This window comes from Chanodichthys erythropterus, chromosome 10 (genome assembly GCF_024489055.1).
Source record: "Chanodichthys erythropterus isolate Z2021 chromosome 10, ASM2448905v1, whole genome shotgun sequence".
NCBI classification, from domain to species: domain Eukaryota; kingdom Metazoa; phylum Chordata; class Actinopteri; order Cypriniformes; family Xenocyprididae; genus Chanodichthys; species Chanodichthys erythropterus.
The window spans coordinates 58375823-58395638 of NC_090230.1; the positions used below are offsets into that span (position 1 = coordinate 58375823).

Genomic DNA, 19816 nt, shown 5'->3' on the forward strand with positions numbered 1-19816 from the left:
TGAAGCCTTTATGTATTATATAGTGTAATGCATTATAAGGTATTTAAAATGTATGTTATAATGCATTATATCTTTTAATAAATAATTGTAACCAAAGTTAAAATGCATTATTGTATTTGCTGATGCCTTGTTGCATTTAAAATTGGTTGTTTGTCATGTGTTTTAATGCATAATACTTTCTAAAGGTGTAACAAAAGTAGATAAATATTATAATGTATTATAACTGCGGTTTCGCTTATTAGTGAGATCATACAACGCATAATAAAGTGCATTACAAGGCATAATTAATGTATTTAAAAATACTTGTATAAAATATCAAACCAGGTGGCATCAGCAAACAATGCTAACACTTTACTTAAAGCCTTTTTAAGTAAAGTGTTATCATTGTTTGCTGATGCCACCTGGTTTGATATTTTATCTAATGCAATGACATTTAGACATGTTCAAGTGTGCCTTACAGTAAGTTTCCAAAAACTTCTGGGGCCACTGTAGCTCATGAATTTGTGGGACTAATCTGCAGCAAACAGATTTGATATGGAAAAATTGTTTGTTGGGTGAGAACCAGTGGCAGTGTTTTTTCAGATTTCTTAGGTCTCTGTACATGTGGTTGAGTTGGAAAGTAGCTTTTTGTTTCAGTATAATCTCAGTCCAGACAGCCAGTATGGTTATCACTCAAAGCTTGACTTGCAGCCAGAGGTTTTCTCTCTTCAGGATGGAAATAGGTCACCAGAGCCTTGGCACCCACCCAACCAGTCAGAGTTTTATTCAGCAGTCAGAGTCCCTGGAAAAAGAGTGGCTAAGACATCAGCACAAGGCATTTGGTGTCATGCTGTTTTGTGCCCTTGATCCAATTTCCTCTTTGACCTGTTATCTGAAAAGTTAAACCTCTCATTTTTGTATTTGTGTGGACATCCATTTCTGTACTTAACTCAACTACATCCAAATAAGGAATGGTACACCAAAAACAAAAACAAAAAAACAATGTTATCTACATAAGATGGAACACAGAAGGAGAAGTTATTTAATGGAGGAGATGACATTCAGTTAATAACTTAAATTTCAATCTGGCTTGAAAGAGGCCATATTGATTTTTTGGGGGCTCTACTAAGTTTTTTTTAATGCTTGAATGTTCAAAAAACTTTGTTTTTAACATATTTGACATTGTTGTTGCTCCTCTCTTCCCAATCTGTCAGTAATAATCTGTTTAGTTCCTGTCTCTATGAAGCCCCTCTTTCCAAAATGTGCGATGTGCTCTGATTGGTCACCTGGACCACTGTGTTGTGATTGCGTGTTTGGGATATGTCACCCCCCATGAATGCGAGTTTCAACACATTACTAATTAACTCAACCGGGGCTGTCCCTTTATTTTGCATATGCCTTGGGTGGGAATGATTTAAATGAAGAATGTTGTAAAGTGTTAGTTTCCAGGAGAAAACTCAAGACTACAATCAAGGCATTTCAGGGAGTTTAGAAACAAGTGCACTGATATACAGATTAACTACCTTTGGAGTGACTTTGTGCTGTGGAACTTTGCAGACCTTTTTCATGCTCAAACAGCACCATTACACACTAAAGCAAGTTGAACATGTAAAAATAATAATAATAATAGGTCCTTTAAAAAAAAAACTCTGAATATTGCTTGTGAGTCATATGGATAAATTTCATGTGCATGTGTGTAGGTTTTGGAACAGTGGTCACTACTACCAACCATTGTATGGAAAAGAGCTAGTTAATAAATGATAACAGAACTCTGATTTCTGGATTAATTACTTAGAATTAAATGACTTGGGGCAAGTTCCTTTTAGGCCTCTGTTAATAATGTATACGGCTTGCTTCTCCAAGGTTAATTATTTGACTCTCTGATTGCCAAATAGGGCTTGATTGGTAGCTTTTGGAAAATTGCAAGATTGCAAAGGATATTGCAATCTTCCACATAAAGTCTGGAGGCCTCTGAGTTTGAAAAACCTTTTAAACCCAGAACATTTTCAGTTGGTGGCTATTGACTTAAGAGTATTTGGGACCGTAGCCTGTGTCTGGCTTAATCATGCAAGCCTTTTCCATGCATGAATCTGGTTTCCAGTGACTCAGCACATAGTGGAGTCAGAATAGCAACTGTTATGCTAAGGAATATTCACACCCTGGATGACCAGTCATTTGGCCACATGCCTTCGGCACAAATGAATATGCCAGTGGAGCGGGGAGGGCTGAGCATGATTTGGGTCTTTCTTTATAAATTTTCTAGGTCATAACAAACTTTCAATGCTTCGAAAGCTGCACAGAGCCTCAGTCTTTAGGAAGTCAAATGCTTCTAGCATTTATACTGTTTGTACCACGGTACATATATCCATGCAGCTATCAGTGGCCACAACTGTTTCTTTACACATGAGAACTACTAAGATACATGGACTTTTCACCAAAAAATGAAAATTCTGTCATCATTTACTCACCCATCCTGTATGACATAAATTCTTCTGCAGAACATAAATAAATTTGAAGAGTGTTGAAGAATTTTGGTGACCATTAACTTCCATTTGTACAAAAAACACTTAGATGCTCTCAGAGGTCTCTTTCTAACAGACCAAGAGGACATGATCTTCCCCTGTATGACAATAAGGGCCAGATTTACTAAACAGGGCAAATTAGCATGAGAGCGCAATTCTGCAAATGCGCCGATGGGAGTGGCAAGTTTTGGGCGTGATCTACTGCTTAAAGATCGCAGACACAGTCAAATCATTTACATAATGACTAACGCAATCTTCCAAGAGCAGTGCAAATTAGCGTTGGGTTACATATAAGACATGCTTTTAAGAAATGCTTTTTTGGGGTGTTAAATAATGGCACAAATACCAGTAAATTGACTAGCGTAAGCATTAGTTTATTGCGTTGCATGATTCATTTAAATACTCTACTACCATAAATTTTGCATCTGAAAGGGAAACTCCTACAAATACATATGCAATAAGATCAGCTGCAAAAACAACTCAGTCCATGCCTGTTCAGCGCTAAGTTTGCAATTACAATTCAAGGACAAGAACTCTGAATTCTTAGTTTGAAGAAGAATTAAAATCATTTATGAGGAGGATGCTGCATTTTGAATTTTAGCATATGAGGCATGAGTGTCAACATTATTGGCCCAAGAAGCACACAAAGCCAGTCATGAAGGAACTCTTCTAAGAATGAGGAAGATCAGGTGTGACCTTCCACTCGAGACTAGAGAGGACAGAGTCAGCTTCACCGCTTAAGTTCACAACCTGTTTGGCCCTTACAAAGTGAAATATGAAGTATTAAAGGTATTAAACCTCAAAGTCTGGGAAATTGTCTACTGTTGTTGCATCAGGGGCTATACACACAGATGCTGTTGGGACCAGTCAGCGAAAGAATTTATGTTGACCTATAAAAGAATTATGTAAGGGAACAAAGAAGTTGTAGGACATTGTAGGAGCCAAGTCAGCCCTAAAACTGTACAAATTCCTGGGCTGACAGTAAAGATGTAAACTGGAAGAAAAGGCTGTTAAACATCACAGAATGGCCTTAGAAAATTAATCCCACAGGCTCTTCCCACAAATTTAGTTCACAGACACCAGGTCACAAGAACCAGGTGATGAGACAAAGTGTTAATAAATAAGAGACAAAACTTTTGTCTCTTCATGGTTATTAATCCCTAAATATTAAGCCTCTAAATATCTTGAATAAAGAATGCAATGAAAATTAATGAAGATTTGTCCATAAATGTTCCATGTGTCCCCTGTTTATGGCTGAGGACATTTATGTGTTTTGGCAAAAGTTGCTGCATTTTCAATCAACTCTACAGCCATCTTCTTGCGGAGTTTAAAGGTGTTTCGTATTACTAGAAACATCCATGTTCTGTTGGAGTAGGTTGAAAGTAACTCTACAATAATGGTCTTTTAAGAATAGGGTTGGACACATTAATGTATATCGTTCATCAAACAGTTTTCCACAGCTACAAAATCATGAATTGTGTTGATATTATAAATCTTATAGAATATAAGACTTATAAGGGAACAAGTGTGTTATTTGTAAAACCTGTGTTCATTGGAAATGCGTGCATGTGGCAAAATATTACATTGCTTCTTGCACGTTTTGCTACACTTTCAAAGTGAAATTTCCAGTGAGTGGTGGCAAATATTTCCAATGAGCCTGTGCTAAATTTGTAATTTCTACTATTTTGCCCATCCCCACACACTCTTTGCATGTGCAATTTGCATTTAGTACTGCTGACAAGGTTACTTTTGTCCATCTACAGATGGAATATACAGTATCTCAATCATAATCTATCCCATTTGTGTGATTGCAGAATGAATCGGCACCTCTGCCACTTCCAAATTAAGAATAAAACCAAAATCTTCAATATCCATTTGTATAAACCATACAAAGGCTTTTCTAGACCATGGCTTTCTGAAAAGCATATTTATTTTTGTAACCAGATTTAGTGGAACAACACATTTGAGTCATCAAAGCTTTTGGAACTGCTGTCAAATTATACAAAAATAGACTGTCCATCACATGATTTAGATGGTCAGAAATAGAAGACCAGGTGTCTACATAACTCGAGAGGGGCCAGAGGGCGTAATCTATTATTTTTATTTTTTAATATTTTTAGCTGCAATGCTTTAATTTGTTTGTTTCTGTGTAGACCTCATTTCAACAAAGGTTGCTTTTTAAGACTGAAACCACCCTAATTATACTGGGCTTCCTTAAGCCAGTTATGGTGTATTTTTTGGTGTATTGCCTGAACAACTAGTCTATTTTGGAAATGTGCAGTTTTTAACATCCTTACAAGCAATGTTTATTTGATATTAAGTAGTTCCAGGCACTGCTAAGCTAGTAGTGAAATATTGTGAGCTCCTTATTGATTAACTCTACAGTAAGCAAAGTCATTCCTTATAATAAACGTGTATGAGTGAGTTAATGACAGATCAACTTGACGCACTTTTCAGTACTTCAATATGTCTTGGTAAACCTGGCCCAGATTCTTTAGAAGGACTGTTGCACAGGTTTCAGATTGATCTGTCTCTTTTCATTGCTGGTCTACACATATGATCATAACAAATATTAAAACATATGGTGGTTAATGAGACTGAGATTAGTTGTAATTTTGTTTTAAGAGAGAAGAAAAAAATTGTCTTAAGTTTATTCACCTTTTTGTTTTTTCCACAAAGTTTTAGGTAGCACTTTATAATGAGGTACAATTAGTTACAATTACTTTAACATTAAATAACAATCAGCAATACATTTGTTAAAGTATTTAACAATCTTTCTGAATATTGGTTAGTTGTTCATTGATAGTACATTTTAGTTCAAGTTCATATTATATTAACAGACACAACTTTTGATTTGTATTAACATTAAGATACTTTATTCATTGATTTATTTTTAAAATTGTTAGCTTATGTAAACAATTGTAGTTGGGAGGGGGGGTAACAGTAGTATTCAGGTAAGAAATATCACAGAAGTTCAATAATCAAATATAAAATAACTGCGTAGTCTTAACTGTATAAATCAAATATTCCTTTTTTTTTTTTTTTTTGGATTAATGCCACAAAAGTTATTCAGTGAAGATCCGTGAGTAAATTTCTCTCTTTTTTTTTGATTGATTGATTAACATGATGACAGAGAGCAGCAGTTATGCTAGGCTGTTGTCACATTTAGATCAAAAGAAAGGATCCAAAATACTGTTGCACATGCATTGTCTTTCTCAACTGCTTACATTCACTTAAAGGTGCTCTAAGCGATCCTTGGAGTGACTTCCTGTTGACGTTCAAAGTGTTGTCAAACAAAACAGGCTAGCTAGACCCTCCCTCCTCCTCCTCCTCCCCTTCCATCCGTGTTTCCTGAAACAGTCATGAACGCGCATTTAAAATCATTCTTGTCGGTTATTGGCTGGAGCATGTTTATTATGTTTCGTGGTCCAGGCTGCACCAGTTTGTTTTTGTTGCCATTTTTGGAGCTTGTGGCGACTACAGAGACCACATTTTTTTACAGTGTGTTCAGGGGACAGGCAGCTAGCGGATAGTGAGGAGATGTTTGCTGTATGTGACAAAAAATGTTTAGGCCTAAAATCACGTGACATCGCTTAGAGGACCTTTAAGATATAACTGGCTGTGTTTGCGTGAATACTTAAATTGATACTCGCAAGCTGTTTGATAGGCAACTTTATATATGCACACTTTGGCTGAGAGCGCACAGAAAACTGTCTCTCAGAGAATGTGTGTGTTTAAAATCATCTAAATGTTTAAATTATTAAGACTTAATATTACGTGCAAATGAAAAACTTTTGTGATGATGCAACGCTGGCCTGAATTGGCAAGTGACATTCTGTCAACTGTCCTGAAACACAGGCACATGCACACATAGACATAAAAGGGGGCTTGAGCACCTGCCCTTTTTCTTCCTCGAGAGAAAGTGCCCTTTTTTCTGGGGTGCTTTTTTTTTTTGTTTTAATAAATGAATAAATATTTCTATTTGCACACAGCTTCCATGTCAAAAATATATTTACTGAATATAATAATGAAAATAATAATACTAAATACTATATATCAGGTCGGCTTTGTCAAGTTCAGCTGCCCTCTCTCTGCGAAACGCCATTTATTCCCGCGCGTGCGCGCCCCGCCCTTCCTCATGTTTGCTGTTGGCTGAAAACTTGTGACAACTATTACTGGGAAAAGACAATTGCTATCTGGCGATGAGAAGCAAAAAAGAAAAAAAGCCTTAGATGGGTCCATCCCGTGCATCTCTTTTAGGAAGCTTATGCATGTTCACAAACATATGAAATTTGTGAAACTATTTAAGGGTGAGATTATTTATACGTTTAACGCTGCGTTAATAGTTTGACCACCAGCAACGCATCTGCCTGATTTGATACTAATGTAATTTATGTCATATTATAATTTCATTTATTTTAATGTGCTATGCATTGCGTTTTGAAGCATGTTAAAGATATCTGTAGGGCTGTCAATACCAGAAGAGGAGCATCCATGAACCGAATTATTCGTTTTCTAAGGATGCACAATTTATTAAAACTATTTAAAAATCTTAATACAGCATTACATAATGCTATTCTTAAATCCATGCGTTCACAGGATAATACATTAATAGAAGTTTTCATTTCTATCAAAAAAAAAAAAAGTTACCTAATATTATTATTTAACTATTAATATATTTTTTAATTATGGTGGTTGGCTTTAATCGTGGATTTGATCATGCTGTGTAACAACAAAAATCAGCAGGCTTTTGGCGCCCTCTGCAGGCATTTGTTCTAATATATAATGTAATTATAACATTTCAGGGGAAAGAACTCTTGATGTGTTTAAATATGCAGATTAGCTTGTTTTGGTTAATTTAGAAGAAATCTACAGATGCAAACAGATGGATGGTAGTAGGCTTAAAACAAACACCATCTAAATGTGTAAAGTTAGGGTTAAGTTTTCTTTCCATTAGAATAAAAGACATGGCAGCAAAAATTAACCAAAATCTTAAAATTGCCCCTTGCATGAAAGAAGTATTCTAATAACACCAAAAGAATTAAAACAATTTATTGATTTTTATGCAAAATAATCAAATTATCAGTGAAAGTCCCTCTCCTTGGTGTAGTCATTTATTCTAAATATAGCCGCTTGAAAATAGTTGCTGTTGCCTTCTCTTGTGATAAACCTAGTGAATGCTAAAGAAGAACATGGTCTCTGTGTGAACTGATTATTTTGTAGAAATCTGTGGAGTATAAAACAATTGCATGAGTGTAAGGCAATTAAAATAAATTGGTAAGGAAGTCAGAGTTGTCTTAATATATTTAAGGGTTTATTTTTATTTTTTTTAATAAATAATTATGAGAAGTGCCCTTTTTTCCACTTGAGCCCCTGCCCCCCAAAATGTCTGTGCACGTCCCTGCTGAAACAGGAGCTAATGTCTTGTATCGCTGTGTGCAGCTTGTTTGCAGAGTGATGTAAAGCCATTTGCGCATTTTGAGAGAGAGCGAGAAGACGCGGTACAGTTGAATCACTCACACTGTTTCTGAAATTACGTCTCACAGAAAGTATTCATAGTGCTCTGATATTTGGTTTGGATTCATTTGCTCATCTAACCTACCTGAATCCAAACAAATTATCAGAGCAATCAGTAATTTGAATACTTTCTGTGAGACATAATTTCACAAACCATATTCAAATGACTGATTTGCTCTGATAATCTGTTTGGATTCATTTGCTCATCTAACCTACTTGATATAGTGCATAAATGTTTGCAGGAATATAAAAGCATTATAATCGCGATACCTGTGGGAATGTGTACAATTATGCACAAAACCCTGTTAATGAATAGAACCTTATTGTAAAATGTTTTGATGACAGTTTTTCTTTTCCAATGAACTGTTCCTTTAAATTATAATACTGTATGTGGGCAGATCACATATTTTCATAGTTCTTCATACTTCCTGTCCTGTGCTGGGAATGATTGGTGTTTTGTGTGTAATGAGGAGGAACAGAAGGTCAGTCCATGGCCAGTGGAATAGGCTATAGGCCTTCTTAATAGAAGTGCCATGTGAGACGTGTGTTTTTGTGTGCGAGACATATGACATCACTGACACACCTTTTAAATACAGCGAAAAGCAGTGATACCAGCTAAATTGGGTGGAGTGTTGCAGTAAATGTTTTGTGTGTGCTTGTTCACGTTTTATTTTCTAATGGTGTTGAAAGACAAGCTTGCATCATGACTTTACCGTTAAAAGAGTGTTTGTGTGGCATTACTCAGTTAAAGTAGTTAAATAAGAATGTGTGCACATCTGTCAGTCAAAATGTGCTTTTAACCACATTTTCAGAATATAGGTATTTGCAGGTTTTCTTGCCAACGTCGGGCCTCATTCTTTTATCGGAAAGCAGAATGAATTTTTGAATAGTAATCTAAATAGTAATTTGTTTCTTAAATTGTAACATTGAACTAAATGCAGCAATTTAAATCAAATCAATTGCACAAGTGCATTCTGCATGAGTTTTATGAAACGGAACCATAATTTGTATGTACAAAAACAATTAGTTTCTTTCCGAGAATTATGGGTGGTTTCTTAAAAACCCAAAGTAAAACAAAAAGTTGTACGTTTCCATCATCAGTCTTAAAGGTCCCGTTCTTCGTGATCCCATGTTTCAAACTTTAGTTAGTGTGTAATGTTGTTGTTAGAGTATAAATAAAATCTGTAAAATTTTAAAGCTCAAAGTTCAGTGCCAAGCGAGATATTTTATTTAACAGAAGTCGTCTACATCGAACGGCCAGTTTGGACTACATCCCTCTTCTTCCTTCTTTAATGACGTCACTAAAACAGTTTTTTTACTAACCTCCGCCCACAGGAATACACAAGAGTTGCGTTTGTAGAGTGTGTTTGTCGCCATGTCGTTGAAACGCTGTTATTTTCATCCCGCAGTCCAATCACCGGGTCTGATTCCGGCTCAAATTGATAGGGTAAAATTAAAGACATGTTTACAATAACACTGAGCGCGTGCATCTCCACGTTATGGTAAGAGGCGTGACTTGGCTCAGAGCTGTTGAATCACAACACAGGAACCGCTGGCATTCTCGTTACGTATTTCTGAAGGAGGGACTTCATAGAACAAGGAAGTCATCAGCCCGTTATTATGACAGTGGAAACAGCGGTATACAGATAAGTAAATTATGTGAAAAATACTGTGGTTTTTTTTACACGCGAAACATGAACACATGTTATATTGCACACTATAAACACAATCAAAGCTTCAAAAAAACACGAAAAACGGGACCTTTAAAATGTACATGTTATTTGAAAGTATAGATGTGTGATCACTTCACTATATATGCCTAGTCCGTGCATTTGCAATCTCTAACCCCTGTCAAACTGGACAAGATTAGATTAAATGTTGCAGGGATTGTGTAGCCTTTCCAGGAACTCAAGCACATGTTTGACTATGACGCTTTTTCTTGACGGCCTCTCCGGTTTCTTGGAATGCAATGTGTAACATTTACCAGCCTCTGCTGCCGATTTCAAAACAACCCTGAGCTAACCTCCGTCACAGTCTTTGCCCTTAGTCTTTCTTCAACATGTTGACACCGTTTATGGTAATGGTTCTTTTTTTTATTTTTTATTTTTTTGTGTGTTTGGGGGGGGGGGGGGGGGGGGGGTTTTTAAATGCACTGTATGAAGGCAAAGGCCACTTTCTCACTGGCCAGGACTGATGTGATGCAAGGATTTCCCTGAATTTCTTGCGAAATCTCAGCTGCGTAACAATGTTGTTTATTACTAAATGCTGCTCAAGTCGTAGAGTTTAGTCTAAAAAAAAAATCCACCAATACATGACACATTTGATATACTATTTTTCATCTAGTTCTCTAAAAACAGTGATTATCATAAACTATTTTAAGGTCTTTGGTAGCCAAAAATATAGATTTGAATGAAGGCTAATGAAAAATTAGATCTTGTCATTGCTCATTATATATTGTGGTTGTCTGCATGTACTGTATAAAAGTCCTACGGTCGAATACTTGCACTGCTGTCCAAGAGCGTTAATCAGAAATAGTCAAACTGGAAGGAAAGACAGTCAGTCAGTGTGGCCTTGTCCTAGATTTATAAACACTATGATTTATTCATGTTTTCTTTTTCTCTTTTTGCCAGAGAGAAGTGGCAGTTGCCCATGGAGGGTTGTGAACTGCTTTATTAGTGAGCACTTATGCAACACGTCTTTGTGCTTTCATGTGTAAACATATTTCACACAAGATCTTGAGTAAGAGTTGTGCAACAGAGTCAAAAGATGGCCTGATTACAACTGTGAAAGGAACCTGTCCTTGTAAGTTGCGGTTACATGCCACAACAGTAAATTTCTAAAGAAAAGATTCATGCTTCAAATATTATGAATTCAGGTTGTCTTAGAAATGATAAATACTGATTTCAATAATATAAAGAAAGTTTTCCAAAGCCCTACAGTGTTTACACTCTTCGGGAAATCAACCTAAAAATGGCTTGGTTACAACAGTATCTGCACATAATAAAATTCCCAAAAATGAAAATGTATTCCCCCTCATGTTTTTCCAAACCTGTATTTTGTTGTTTTCTGTGCAACGCAAGTATTTAGGAATATTTATAAGGCTCTTTTCCATACAACAATAAATCAGACTCTTAACTCCAAAAAACACCACAGAAAGAACCATTAGACCATTCGACTTGTACTCTATATTCCTCTATATATTATATTCTATAAGTCTTCTGAAGCCGATAGCTTTATGCAGGGAACAGTGAGACATTCCCATCCACTGAAACTTTCGGCTGCACACTGTATATCAAACTTGTGCAACTGCATTCAGTTAGTACATCGAAACCATTGGCATTTTGAACCAATGGCATTTTTTAATCTGAATGCGGATGCATGTTTGTGTGAAGAACAAACTGAAATTTATCACAAGACTTTAAATGTAGCGCACATAAAATATCCTAATTATCTGACAATTGATTTACTTTTAATTAGGGCTGTTAAACGATTAATCGCGATTAATCGCATACAAAATAAAAGGTTGAGTTTGTCTAATAATATATGTGGGTGAACTGTATGTAATTATTATGTATATATAAATACAAACACATTCATGTATATATTTGAGAAATATTTACAAGTATATGTATTTATATTTTTATATAATTTATATATTAATAAAAATATTTTGTACACAAATCCCATATTTCTCTTAAATATATACATTAATTTGTGTGTATTTGTATATACATATTAATTACACACAGTTCACCCACATATATTAGGCAAACTCAAACTTTTATTTAGTATGCGATTAATCATTTGACAGCCCTACTTTTAATATGATTTTATGTTGCTGTTTATTTGTTTTGTGTACTAGAACTTGATAACCCTGGTCATTTTGAACTCTACTGTAGTTATTATTCAAGCTCTACCAGTAAAAAGTTTGGAATAGAATTGAAAAATATACAGTTTGCCCTTAACTAGAATGCTAGTACATATCTATTTTCCTTATCACTTGGCATGTCTAGCAAAACCAGTAAAATGTTTTCAACATACGTTACCTAGATATCAATGATAAACGTTCATTTCCTGCAGTTAAATAGATAAAATTCTAGCTATTGTTTAAAAACATTACAGCCTGTCATAAGCATGCACAGCTTCAGATTCTCAAACATGGGTGCGCACAGACACACACACACACAGGTTTGTTTTTGTGAATTGTGGGGAAATTCCATAGGCATAATGGTTTTTATACTGTAGAAACCTTACTTTCTATCCGCCTACACTACCCCTACCCCTAAACCTACCTATCACAGGAAACTTGTACTTTTTTTACTTTCTCTAGAAAACTCATTCTGTATGACTTATAAGCCTTTTGAAAAATGGGGACATGGGGTGATGTCCTCAAGTCCCTCTCCTTGTCATACCCATGTCATTATGCAAATTTGTGTCCTGATATGTCACAAAAATGCACAAACACTCTCTCTCTCTCTCTCTCTCTCTCTCTCTCTCTCTCTTATTGTACCTTAATTTGTTTGCTGGCAATTTCTGTTTATTCTGCTGTTTTGAATTGAATACAAAATGGTTTGTACAATTTTCCTTGTTTCTACTTTGTGTTGTAGTGACCATAATTACCTCCATTTTTGTACATGTGGATTGTGACCTTAACTGCCCATTGCAATGCGCAAGTGTAGATTAGTTTAAGCAGTGAAAATGTAAATTGAAATAAATTATAAGGCTTCCAGGAACATGGGTGCAACAAGTGGGCCAGTCATTTTCAAAACTCATTGTAAAACACTGCTTTTTGTACAATTTTCTAAAGCTCAGGCTGCACAGTCGATACCATGCTGAAACACAGATCATGAATTTTTGTCTTCCACCACAACACTTTCAATGAATGACCCAAGTACCTTTCAAATGATTGTGTGCAACAAACATTTATCTCATGAGTGTTTCTGAGTATGGAGAGGTGGCCTGAGTCACTGCTAAGATGCAGCCTTTTGTTGCAGTTGCAAATTACAGTGTGTATTTTTGATAGTGTTAAGACCACTGAAGCACAATACAACTTACTCCACACCAACTTTTTGCTCAATTTTCAAAATTCTACTCAGAACTAACCTGTGGTCAAATGGAGAGTTTTCTAACACTTTAAAGAGAATTGACAAAAGGTGTCCTAAGAAGTCACATCTCTCTCTTTGACAGCCTTAAGGCCTTTGCACACTCTGAGTCAGAAATGTTCGCATGCTTTTTTTCGTATTCATCCTTAATCCTAAAAATTCATATTAATGGCGTATTTAATGAATGCGTTGCGAAAAAAACCCCAAAACAATACAAAATGACGTCTTCAAGCAGTGAGCACGATTTAGTTGTCCTCTATCTTCATAAGAAGAGAAAAGAAAGAGGAAATATTGGGTCCATCCAATCCTGAGATTGCATTAGAGAGAAAGGAGAGTTCACCTCATCAAGGAGCTGCGCGATTGTCCCAGGCATTTCAAAGTTTACTTCAGGATGTCAGTGGCTCAGTTTGATGCTTTGCTACTGGCACAATCTGTCTTTATAGTCTCTTTGTATTCCGTACTGTGTGTGTCATACAGTGCTACTGCTTTGTGCTGTAGACAATGTGGATCAACTTGTCAGATGGCATTCTGGATTTTTGCGTTTGCGAAACAGTGGCTCTGAATTGTCAAAATGTCTCTCAAAATGCATGCAGCAGATGCAAAAAAATGCAGAAAATCAAACCTAATCTGAATATTTTTATGACGGACGAAGGTTTTGGAGGCAGTGTGTAAACGTGATTGATAACGTGAGGTCGAATTTATTTTTTAAGGTGTGAAAGTTTTGCATGCGAATTTTGGATTTAGTGTGCAAAGGCCTTTAGACACCGTAAACATAAAACGAAGCATCTGGCACTATAGTTTAGCCGATCAGATAACTTGAGCATTGAGTTTTGCCGGTATGTCTTTGGAAGATTCGAAGGTTCGAAGAGAAGCCGAAAATATGAAGATTTCAGCTTTGATAATAATAATAATAATGTGACACTGAAGCCTGGTGTAATGATGCTGAAAATTCAGCTTTGCATCACAGGAATAAATTAAAATTTAAAAACAATAGAAAACAGTTATTTTAAATGGTATAGTAATATTTCTCTATATTACTTTTTTTTTTCTGTATTTTTGATTAAAAAAAATCAAAGCCTTGGTGAGCAGAAGACATGTCTTTTGTCAAAAACTAAAATATTTATTAGCCCCAGACTTTTAAACTGTAATCATACATGCTTTGAATGTAATTCCAAGTCACATATTTCTATAACATTATTTGTCATCATATTCTGGCTGTAGGGGGAACTCAGCGTCTGCCCCGAACTGTAGGAGTGTCCATAGCTAAAGAGCTGATATTCGCGGCACGGGTGCTGAGTGGTGATGAGGCCAAGAGTCTTGGCCTAGTCAATCATGCCGTGGAGCAAAATCAGAGTGGAGATGCTGCGTATTTGCGAGCTCTGGATCTGGCCCGTGAATTCATCCCTCAGGTATGATGCTCGCTCATTTAGCTTCTACAGTTTCTTAATGTCCAGTGTTCTAATGAAGGTTTGATGATTGTTCTCTCTCAGGGGCCAATTGCAATTAGAATGGCGAAGTTAGCAATCAACCAGGGAATGGAGGTAAGATTGCACATTGTACTGACTTTTCTGATCAAAAATAAAGAGTTGTTTTCTTGAGAGTGAGGCAACCTATCTGTGTTTGCATCTTTTACCAAGTGACTAGAATGTTTGCCAAAATACTGTAGAGTTTGATTGAACAAACTGCTTTTGACATCAACCAAAAAAGGCTGGAAAAATTTTCTCCTCCATTTAAAAAGTTGATATTTATTTTGATACAAGTTAGTATAATTATTATAGTTGTATAATAGATAATCTAGTTGTTTTTCTGCTGTCCGTGAGCGAACATAAAAGAACAAACATAATGATTGAGCAGATATACCAATGTTAAAGGATTAGTTCACCCAAAAATTCTGTCATCTATTACTCACCCTCATGCCATTCCACACCCTTAAGACCTTTGTTAATCTTCAGAACTCAAATTAAGATATTTTAGTTGAAATCCGATGGCTCAGTGATGCCTCCATAGAGAGCAATGACATTTCCTCTCTCAAGATCCATAAAGGTACTAAAAACATATTTAAATCAGTTCATGTGAGTACAGTGGTTTAATATTAATATTATAAAGCGACGAGAATATTTTTGGTGCGCCAAAAAAAACAAAATGACTTTTATAGTGATGGCCGATTTCAAAACACTGCTTCATCAGGAATCAGTGTGTCGAATCAGCTGTTCGGAGCGCCAAAGTCACATGATTTCAGCAGTTTGACAGGCGATCCGAATCATGATTCAACACAGAAGAATCATAACACTCCGAAGCTTCCTGAAGCAGTGTTCTGAAATCGGCCATCACTAAATAAGTAATTATTTCGTATTTTGGCACACCAAAAGTATTCTCGTCGCTTTATAATATTAATATTGAACCACTGTACTCACAAGAACCAATTTAAATATGTTTTTAGTACCTTAATGGATCTTGAGAGAGGAAATGTCATTGCTGGCTATGGAGTTCTCACTGAGCCATCGGATTTTAACAAAAATATCTTAATTTGTGTTCCGAAGATGAATGAAGGTCTTACGGGTGTGTAACGGCATGAGGGTGAGTAATAAATGACAGAATTTTCATTTTTGGGTGAACTAACCCTTTAAGCCCTATTCGAATGCACATCTCTGAGTTTACAAGAGGAGATCAATTCTAAATTTCACAGTTTAAATCCTTTATCAGTATCACTTTTATCCTTTTTTACCTCTGTGGAACACCATATGTAGTGGCGCTTCACTGTTATTAGCATGCATTTTAAATATGTACACTTTTATTACTAAAATGCTGTGAAGTATTTACAAGAACAATATTTCATCACTGCTCCACCTCAGCGAAAGGAGAAAGAGGAAAAAAAGCATGTAAACATTTGAAATGGGCTATTACAGCAATACGATTTTAAAATGGTATATTATTGATAAATGTGATATTATTTTCCTATTATTAAGTTAAGTATGAATTTATTTGTATTATTCCAAGCATAGCATATTACCTTTTATTTACAGAAGACAATCATGCGACCATGTGAGCGCATTCCTGGGTTCGTAGGATCACTAAACTCACTCCTCCACCGTGAATAAATCGCCATCTGAATGCATGAGTTTTATCACTGAGGTGCCATGCAAATTTAATTTTACAGACGTGAGAAAGTTACCTTTCGATTAGGGCTTTATACTACCTACGTCAATCTTTCAGCATGTATGTGCTTACTAGTAAAAGTGTGTTGTACGTGCAGCTGTCATCTGAGATACCAAAGAGAGAGTCTGCTTTATGACATTACCTTGACCCTAGAGGCCAGCCTGTCAACACCACGCGTTCTTTAGGAAGTGACCTCCTCAAACATAAGCTCATTGGAAAAACGTGCCTCTATCTACATGTTAACAAAACTCCTAAAATGTACCAATACAATTCAGTGCAGCTGAAATGAACACTAGAGGCAGTAAAATACCAACAACTATTCTTTTCACACAAATTATGATTAAAGGGGCAAATTATTAATTAATAAGGACATAGTATTGTGCATGGAATCACACAGAAATATGATATGACCTTTTATCATAGTGCATCATTTGTAAACGAATATATTTTGATGTTTGTATCACATAGCTCCATATGTGTGGCTTTTCTGACATATTAAACTTGCTTGGTGGCTCACCTGGTATAGCACTGCACTTGCAATGTGCTCATGTCGAGTCCCATGAAGCACCAGTCATGACAACAAAGCTCAAAGACTTGAAGTTTTTATCTCACGTTTGCTTTTAACACTATCAGTCAGGTTTAGAGTAGGTGGTACGTTATTTTCAAACGTGATAGAGGATTAACATTTTAGTGCCAGTCACCAGACATTTCATTTACATAATAATTCATACACTGTAAAAAAAATTCCCGTGATTTTTAACTGTAAAAGACTGTAAAAAAAATGCTGCAGTGAAAAACGGTTAACAGAAAGGTTTCCGTACTATATACGGTGATCTAACAGTACATTTAATGTAATTTTATGGTAAAATACCATTAAATTTACAGTTTTTGAAGTGAAAGTCATTGTATAATTTACAGTGGAAAAACATAAATTGACATTCCCTCAATTCCCTGCTTGACACTTCACATTTGATGTATTTTCGTTGAAATAAATGGTTTCTTCTTAGTTGTTCTTAGTTTTTTTTTCTAATCAGTTATGTACATTAGGGATTTATGTTACATCTAATGTTTTTAAATTAATGTTTATTGCATTTTTAAAATTTCATGTGTGTTACCATGATGGTGTTTAGTGTTTGTGTGAATGACTGCTTGTGATGAGCTTTGATTCATCATGTGACATCTCATCACTGCTGTGTTTGGTCGTTGTCAGTGTAAAGGTACAAAACAGATATTAGTACTTCAGTAGGTTGGTAAATTAACATTATATCAGTTAATGAAATGTGTATATATATATATATATATATATATATATATATATATATATATAATTTTTTTTTTACAGTGTGTAAAATAAACAGTTATGAACCGTAATTATTACAATATAAACCTTTAAATTATTTTGAACTGTAAAATAGACAGTAAACTAAGTGCTGTCCCGTAAAACCTAAAACGTTGCTAATGTATTTTTTTTAAGGCAAAGTTATGAAAACCACAGCTGCCATTTTTTTTTAAGGTGCCAAAGAACATGTTTTCAAAAGATGTAATATAAGTCTTAAGTGTCCCCTGAATGTGTCTGTGAAGTTTCAGCTCAAAATACCCCATAGATTTTTTTTTTTTTTATAAATTTTTTTAACTGCCTATCATTATAAATGCGCCGATTCAGGGTACGCGCCCCCTTTAAATCTCGTGCTCCACACCCCAAGAGTTTGCGCTTGCCTTAAACCCCATAAATATAACCCTATTACAACCCTCAAAATGGATCTTTACAAATTGTTCATCATGCAACGTCTAATCGCGTAAGTACAGTGTTTATTTGGATGTTTACATTTGATTCTGAACGAGTTTGATAGTGCTCCGTGGCTAAAGCTAGCATTACACACTGTTGGAGTGATTTATAAAGAATGAAGTTGGGTTTATGTATTATACAGACTGCAAGTGTTTAAAAATGAAAATAGCGACGGCTCTTGTCTTTGAATACAGTAAGAAACAATGGTAACTTTAACCACATTTAACAGTACATTAGCAACATGCTAACGAAACATTTAGAAAGACAATTCACAAACATCACTAAAAATATGTTATCATTGATCATGCCAGTTATTATAATCTGCCATTTTTCGCTATTATTCTTGCTTGTTTACCTAGTCTGATGATTCAGCTGTGCACAGATCCAGACGTTAATACTGGCTGCCCTTGTGTATTTCCTTGAACATGGGCTGGCATATGCAAATATCGGGGGCGTACACCCCAACTGTTACGTAACAGTCGGTGTTATGTTGAGATTCGCCTGTTCTTCGGAGGTCTTAAATTCAATTTTTGAATCTAGGGCACCTTTAACCGTAAATTTTACAGGGATTTTTTTTTTTTTTTTCAGTGTACACATAATACAACATTGTCATATTCAAATTCATGTTTCAGAGAAAACTGAAAGTGCTCTTAAAAAAGTGCTGGTGTCACTCACCAGACATTTCACTTTGAAAGTGTTGCGAAACATGCAAGAAGCAACACAATATCATTTTGCAGAAATGTTGCCACTGACACGTTTTTTCCAATGTGCCTGTGATGAAAAAAGCAATTCCTTACATTTGAAGATGCTTCACTAGGAAGCGAAATAGCTCATTTTCATCTGACCTTCTTTAGAAGAGCTGTCGTTGTTGAAACGGAGAAAGAGCTCTATTGAGCCTCTAATGCCAAAGGACATTTACTTAAAATTTGGTTGTTTTTCTAGTAAGGAGTTCAGATATTTCTGTTTTTGTAAAATGCCAAGGTCACCTACAAAATTAGGTCTCTGTTCTTCTGTGTTGTCATGAGGAGCTCTTGCACGTTTATTGGATGGTTTGTTCCTACGGCTACAAGGAGAAAAGAAAGTGTGTTGTGTGGGCACTCAACATCTATTCAGACTTAAGTGTTCTCACAACTAATACAGTAGCTGTGGTTCATGACTGCAAATGAAAAGGGATGATGCAAAACTAGTGTGATGTTGTTAATTATTTTTTTATTTTTTTTCCAGGTGGATTTAAAGACAGGATTAGCCATTGAAGAGGCATGTTATGCTCAGGTATGTTTACACAAAATTTCTCTGAGAATCAAAAATACTATTCTGTTTTTGTTGAGCCAAAATATTGTTCTACAATAAAGCACAACAGTTTTTTTCCAAAGTCCCTATTTGTTTTCAGCATGGAGAAATATATTTTAACGATGATAAATAAACCTTTCAAGAGCCGTGTCCTTGTGGACGGGGCTCTGACATATTAACTCAAGTTTGAATCCCAGCTCCAGGTTCTTTCCCAATCCCGTTCCTCTCTCTCCTCTCCCACGTACATCCTCATAGTGTCAAATAAAGGCAAAACATAAAAAAAGTAGCTATATAAATATATAGAATGCCTGTAATTTCATATAATCAGTCTGTGTATCATACATTTCAAGTGTTAACATAATGCACTTCATGCGGAGAGGGAACGCTGGCCTAGATCACTCAGAAAGCCACTATATTTAGCTCTTAAGACGGCACAGCTTCAGTGTTCCACTGATACGACTCTG

At 35.7% G+C, this 19816-nt stretch overlaps 1 protein-coding gene across 4 annotated transcripts in view; it reads left to right on the forward strand.

Moving 5' to 3' along the window:
* auh (AU RNA binding protein/enoyl-CoA hydratase) overlaps positions 1-19816 on the forward strand; it is a 50109-nt gene that overhangs the window by 22030 nt on the left and 8263 nt on the right. For all 4 annotated transcript variants that reach the window (XR_010896226.1, XM_067398377.1, XM_067398378.1 and 1 more), the window contains 3 exons: positions 14342-14529; positions 14611-14661; positions 19287-19334. Coding sequence is in view for 3 of the 4 variants with exons in the window: in XM_067398377.1 (XP_067254478.1) it covers positions 14342-14529; positions 14611-14661; positions 19287-19334 (287 nt within the window). In the remaining variant the exon portion in view is untranslated. The remainder of the gene's footprint in view (positions 1-14341; positions 14530-14610; positions 14662-19286; positions 19335-19816) is intronic.